Below are 7,288 nucleotides of genomic sequence, written 5' to 3' on the forward strand. Positions count from 1 at the left end.
GATTCACGGATCAATTAGAACGGATTCTCGTAGTATTTTTTTTAATCGTAAGTTTATCGTGTTTGTATTTCCTCCGATGAATATGGAGTATGGAATTAAAATTGAATTCAGAATATAAATCGAACAAATATTTGTGTTATCAGACCGCTCCGTTGTTTTTTATTATCAGGATCAATAATAAATTACTTTATAGTACAAATTATTTTAAATTAATATTCTATACACCCTAAATTTTGTTTATAATCGGAAGTTTATTTCGATACACGAATTAAATTAGATTAAGAACATCTACTACTGTAGTATATTCGTTCGTGTTTATTATTATTTATTTGAATTTTTATCTTCTTACTCACTGCTGCTTTCTTTCGATACAGTCACTTATAATTGCTAATTATAGTTTATTATCTTATCTCCTCTTCAAATTTCCGTACAATCACGCATTAATTCACAAAACATATCTCACTCGAGCATCTCTTGACACGTCTACGTCTCGGTGTTGTCTGTATATAGAAACGTAGGAAAACAGAACTATACATATTACACGAGAATAATCCAGGAAAGGATTAAATGTAAATTTACGTCGATATTAGAAATCATTACGATCCAATTATTGTTTCTCGCGTCCATTGCACTCGTTGTTTTTCTCACTTTGTTTAACTCCTACGTAATGCACGCCCTTTCTGGCATCCTGGCGCCTTTGCACGTCCTTCGTCAACACGGTCATGATGAAACCGACGAGCAGCGCCGTACAAAGTCCCACGTGCACCGGAATATCCCCGTATACTTCCAGCAATCGGCCCATTATCAGAATGAGAACAATTCCGTAAACGTTATTAGCCACGTTCAAAATTCCCGCCGTTATCTCCTCGGACTCTGGGTACGTGTATTCCGCGCACATTTCGTATCCTAAGGCTACGTAACCGACTAGGAAGTACCTACAGAAAGTAGGTAATTGCACTTTAGAGTTGCACTAGAATCAATTTCGAGTGAATGAGTTGCACGGTGAATCGTGGAAGAAAATTTCGATGACGATCACTGTCACAATTTATGGTAATGCCGTAAAAGCCATAGTTCAAGTAAAGAAAGTGTGAAAAAGAATTTGATATTCCTGTCGTATATTTCGATGATGATCAGACAGATGACTGACGTATTCTGATTTTTACTCAATTCTGTCGTTATAGTCGATTTTTAATAGAAAAAAAAAAAAAAGAAATAGAGAAAGGTGAAAGAAAATTTGAACGATGGTCGGTGCTACGAATTTTGACGCGATAACAACGATTCAGGAGTTGCGGCAAAGTATGACAAAATTTTTCATTTCTGACAGACGTGAGATAATTTTTTGATAATCAGAGGGACGACATTTTATAACATCCTAGCATATTTTAATTCGAATTTATTTATTTTGCAAGTTGAGAAGCTTCAATACGATAAGCAAGAAACCGGTAATATCCTCCTGTAGTTAAATAAATCGAACGAGGTTGAACTATGCTTCATTTCATCGATTACGAGATAACTGAAAGATCGAAGGAACTTTGTATTTTTGCGTAAAGTAATTAACAAGGTAATTAACGACGCGATTAACGACGTAGTTTTCTATAGGTATTTGAACATGAAGTTGTTAATTGAAATGATCTGATGTTAATAAAACGTGGTGTGTGCACGTGTATACAGTACCCGAGAAAAATAGCCGATAGGTATACCATCCATTTCATTTCGAGCCACATGAACGTAGAAAAGAATAGCTGTCCACACAGTGCGAGAAAATACACGATTACGGTTGTTTCCCTGAAAGTACATATGTCCAGTTTTGTTATAAAATATTAAAAAAAGAGAGACACGCGTTGGCGAGGTACATGTTAAAAAATATGAACACCGACAGAAACGTACGATATATCAGGAATTTGATTTAACACTGTCCAGGTTGATCCATTTTTCACAAAATGAATACATTTAGAGTACTATGTTGGATTTAGAAATAGCGAATTCTGTTGGATACACATATACACACGCATTCAGGCACACTTATACTCTTCTATATGATACGCAGATTATTTTTTATATCTCGAAAAAAATCGTTTATAATCCGATATTGTATCTTGGCGATAGAGTTTCAATCGATAAATTATAGAAAATGCCATTAGATTAAAAAATTAAACGATCTCGAAGAATTTTCTTTGCTTTTATCGTTCTGTCTTTCAATGATCTTTCAATTTATTATCTGAAATTTAACTTACTGGCATACTAATTTTTTCACGCTTACACGCTCCTGTGCATATTATTTTTTCCGAAAGAAAATTGCTATTTCTCGTTCTTAATAATCGATAACGAAATTCTCGCCAACAATCAAAATGTACTCAATCACGAAAGTGTTAGAGCTTGAACTGTTGAATTACTAAAAACTGAATTATAGCAGATGAGTTAAATGAAAAAGATGGATCATCTGACACGGTATTTCTGTTTGCTAATAAGCGTCAAAGATAGAAACAATAGAATAAAATTCATGCAAAAGAAAATAGAGCTGCGAAGATAGAGGGAGAATTTACGTGATAATCTTCGAAAGATAGACGAAGAAATTTGAATAAAATTTTCTTACTTGTATTTATGTGTCTTATCGAGAATCACTCCAAAAGTGACAGCACCTATCATTCCTGTAATGATCATGGCCAAACCGATTTTACCCGCGTCTTCCTCACCGTGCTGCAAAATGTTCAACGTTTCATAATTAGACCTGTATAATCGACGTATTCAGGTTCTCCCTAGAATTCGAATTTCCTGAAATCGAAAAATTAGAAATATCTATGGGAAACAACTTCTTTGTTGATCAGCTCACCTCGAAGTGTGCAAGATATATTTGATTTAGTAACGTTCCTACGACGTTCAACACACCGATGCTCAAACCGTACGAATTGCAGAGAATCAAGTAACTTTTGTTTCTGAACAATCTCTTAATGGGTTGCATAATATTTTCTTCAAGTTCCATTCGATTTAACTTTTGTAGAGCCCGTGTTTTGCTCGGCGGTAATTTTGGATCGTCCTCGAATACTGTATGAAGTAATATTTTTTTTTAGATATCAGATGTTCCAGACTGAACAATGTAATATTTAGTAATTAAATTGTTAAATATAATTTTCGATTTTTTGCAATTTTCCTTTGTGTATATTACCTTCAACAATTTTTTTTGATTTAAAAAAAATTCTTTAATTCACGATATACTTAGGAATTGTTACTAAATTTTATTAATGTTCATTGAAAAGTGACAAGAAATTGCTTACAAGTTATAACTAATATGAACGCAATCGTCATGATGATAGCTACGGTCCAGAAAAGGTGCGACAAGCTCGTGCCAATATCGTCGAGATTTTCATGATTCTTCACGATTATCGGTGTAATTAAGAAACTTAAGGCTATCCCCATCTGGGTACCAAAAATGCTTAATGACGTAGCTGTGGAAAGTTCATTGGCGGCAAACCATTGCGCTGCCAGACGTCCAGGTAATGTTAGAATTATCGTCTGATACGAAAAAAATGCGATATAAAATTATATTATATATTATTAAAGTATATTTAAATGCTTATCTAAATATTTCATATGCCGTGCTGCCTCTTATTTGAATATACAAATTTTTAAGTTGTAGTTGAAAAATATTCAATTGTCAGATGTAGTTGTTACGTTGTATTCTATATTTTATATGGATTATTGTGAAATACTGTTATTTATTTATTATATTTTTGTAAAAGAATCATTTCCCAGAAAACATTTTAAATTGTTAAAAGTAATTTTAATAATTATTTAAGTTTCATTTGAAAAACTGTTATTTCAGTAATATAATACGGGCCAGCAAAGTTTTAAAAGTCATAATTACAGCATAGACACACAGACAAAAATTCTTACGATACTTTTATAAACAAGTTTTGTTCTGTTCAAAATGATAAAATTGTAAGTTGTATTCTTCCATAGAATTTCGAAACTCGAACTGGATTTTCCTTTTCCTTTTTGTTTTTTTTTTTTTTTTTTTGAACGAGAACAAGATTTCTGTAGACGTATTCCGAAACAGAAGTTACATATTACAAAGGTTTCATTAAGCTTGAAATGCAGTCACTGAACGAGCATAAATCTTTCTACGAGATAGTGTTTCGGGGTTAAGGCCTGGTACATAAAGTTCGACTAGACTTGTAATGCCTTGCATTAGCAAAAATTTATGACACGTTTTCAGAATTTGCTTCACGTACCTGAGTTTATAACTCACGCGATTTTCACAAACGCAACGTCGTCAAATTTTGTAAATATAATCTTCCGACAATGTGAAAACTTGTTTTTAATTATTTTGGTCGAAAATTACAGGTATAGACAGATTATAGTTTGTGCGAAATAATAATAATTGCCGTAAGTATAATCGATCGCGTTCCAAGTTGTGTACTATGCCCGTTGATTAGGATTGATTTATTGCATCGCTTATTTTGTTTTATACAACTTTTAACTGGATCAGTCTGACACGAACCGTACCATACTACTTACAGCGTTACAAAGTTCTTAGCTTCGAACCTTTCGAATTCGAGGACGGCTTGAAAACATATTTTTGCAAACAAATTCAATATTAATAAATTTCTCATTGCTTTTATCAATCTTTATTGATTTTTATTTACTTGAAAAATTGAAAAATTCAATTCAGTTTCATAGTAGCAAACATTTAAATTCTGAATTGTGGCATCAATGAATTGGAATATTTTTGAAGTATCTCGTTTTATTTAGCGTTCTATATTTTACACAATGATTTATCTCCTATAAAGTATAGAATACTAAATAACACCGCCAATATTTTAAAATTAAGTATTTTAATCCACATTTTTATGAGCCTATTTTTATTCGTTGGCATGTCGATCGAGAATTAAATTACCATTAATGGAGACAAATAAAAAACGAGGAATTGATTTCTAACCTGTGTAGAAGCAACTAGAGACTGTCCAATGAAGGTGACGTAAAATCTGTCAGGACTGACGGACAAAACTTTGATCCACGAACCAAGACAGGTAGCACCGCAGCCTATAATGTTAGTCCATCTAAATCCGACTCGATCCACCATATATGTAGCAGGAAAAATGAAAATCACGTAATAGCCCATGAACGTCATTGCTGTCCAATCGACAGTCAATGAAGAAACTCCATAGTACCTAAGAAACGTGTTTATTCAAATGTCTAATATTCCTTCTCACGAGTATTACTTGTAATTATAGTTCATTGAATTCTAAAAAATTTTCAATTTTTCTCTTATTATATATTACTTATAATTCAATGAGTTTTTTAAAAATTCAACCGAAAAGTAATTTAAAATTATTATTATACCGATGATTTCAGAATGTAAATTCAACGATGATTCACAGATATTTTCACATGTTTTGGAATAATCAACGCAATTGTCGGAATTAATGTTATCTTTGTCTTCTGATTCGCAAAAAACAAGAAGTCATTCCACCGTGTTTGTATTTATATTTCTCGTATGTGGTCTGTTTGCATTTTTTGAGATTTTCAAATAAACAAGATTTGAGGCATTTACAAAATTGATTATCACTGTTTTTGAACGTACGTGTTGCTCGAAAAATTAGCAGCATTTATCAATAAATATCTCAATAAATGCTAATACAATATTTCAACGAGTAAATATATATTTCTAAGTGAATATATTTACTCATATAAGTATTATTCGATATATCGAACATTATTACCAAACAAAGATTACCAGTAATGAAACAATTTACGGTATAAAATAATTAGTCACGTACAAATTGTCATAATTCGATTCCTGAATAACACAAGTTCAAATACCTGCTAACTATGTTGCTGATTATAGAATATTGAATCCACTGAAAGTTGCTCATTCCCGTGTACAGAATAAACAAACCCAGCATCAGCCATCGTCTCTTGTACACTTTCGTTTCCAGTGGATTACTGTTGTTCTTTTCATTGCCATTTACTACCTTCACCAAATTATTCACGCACAATACTTCGTTCAGATCCTTTTCCTCTGTCATCCTCATATTATTCCTTCGACAATATTCCAATTTTCTTTCTAATTTAATCGAAACAACAGCTTATGCGACGACCCAACACCCGAACAAAATCTTCAACAACAAAATTCCGAATACTTTAACAAGGTGACTCTATCCGTTAAAATTGTTCCATATTCGTCTTCTGTAAATTTTTCTCCTGCAAATTCGCTTCACGACCAATACCTTCTATCCTCGTCAGTTGCGAAACCTATGGAACTTCGATTTTCTCCTTGCCATTAGCGAGGAACGTGCACTCTCTGTTTACGTTCGACGATCCTCCCTGGCCGATTCTTCTTTCTCAAACGAAGTTAGGAATTTAGTTAGAAAGTTAGTTAGGTTGCTGATCGCGCCAACTCTCCTTCTCTTCGACACTTGACAAACGAATTCTCTATACTGAAGGAATTCTCTGAACTCAAAACGATCATGTATCCCGCGTGATCGTCTTCATCGCGATCACGGACGAATTCCGTCTACAAAATGCCATTGCTTGACGTTTTATCTCGACTCACGATTAAACAATCGTATTTGCCACCAAGCTACCTTCCGTATTCGCTGTTATCGTGATTTTTATCGCGTTTGTTAGGTCTTAGGCCACCGTCGAATCTAATTGATCCTTTCTTTCGTTAGTGTTTTTCCATCTTGATCTAATCTCGATCTCTTATCCATCGTTGTCAATTTTTTTCTTTCCTATCTCTGTTAAATAACGTTTGTTGTAATCTTTAATCTCGATGAAAAAGCAGATTTTTCGTAAATCTTTGGAAGCTGTAACCGCAGCCAGGTTTCACAAGGTACACGACAAAGAATTAAGATACTTTTATGACTTCTATCAGGCGCATGATTTCGAAAGTAAACAGTTGATAGAATGCATAGTAATCTCGGTATTCGTGTTGAACGGCGAGATGTTTGTGAGGAGAAAACCTCTGGCGCCGTTCTGTAGTCTTTAGGGTTTAGTCAATGTTGCAATTTACAAGTATAAGCGACTATAGTCTTCCTGCTGCGACGCCAAATGGGAATAGGGCGTCTCTATGAATCGATTCAACGTCTCCTTTTCGAATAATTCCTAAAGATATTACGTTCGTAGGTATATTTCTTTCGTTTAAAGATTCCTTTGAAATAAATCTTCAAATAATTAACGAAAAAAGTATCAATTGTGATCAATCGTAAGATATACATTTGGTAAATATAACTTTGGTAAGAGAGAGATCGCTGAATTTTTTTTCTCTGTTTCTTTCTTTTTTAGTTTA

At 33.4% G+C, this 7,288-nt stretch overlaps 1 protein-coding gene across 1 annotated transcript; it reads right to left on the bottom strand.

Annotated features, from left to right (window-relative positions):
- Positions 1-231: 231 nt before the first annotated feature.
- LOC117166554 (choline/ethanolamine transporter flvcr2a) lies at positions 232-6,545 on the bottom strand. The gene is made up of 8 exons (XM_033350601.2): positions 6,228-6,545; positions 5,821-6,116; positions 4,937-5,168; positions 3,273-3,510; positions 2,831-3,042; positions 2,594-2,697; positions 1,675-1,785; positions 232-935 (listed from the first exon to the last, which is right to left on the bottom strand). The coding sequence occupies exons 2-8, from the start codon at positions 6,030-6,032 to the stop codon at positions 608-610; spliced, it is 1,437 nt and encodes a 478-aa protein (XP_033206492.1). The 5' UTR covers positions 6,033-6,116; positions 6,228-6,545; the 3' UTR covers positions 232-607.
- Positions 6,546-7,288: the final 743 nt, after the last annotated feature.

Source organism: Bombus vancouverensis, chromosome 4, assembly GCF_051014615.1.
Source record: "Bombus vancouverensis nearcticus chromosome 4, iyBomVanc1_principal, whole genome shotgun sequence".
NCBI lineage: Eukaryota > Metazoa > Arthropoda > Insecta > Hymenoptera > Apidae > Bombus > Bombus vancouverensis.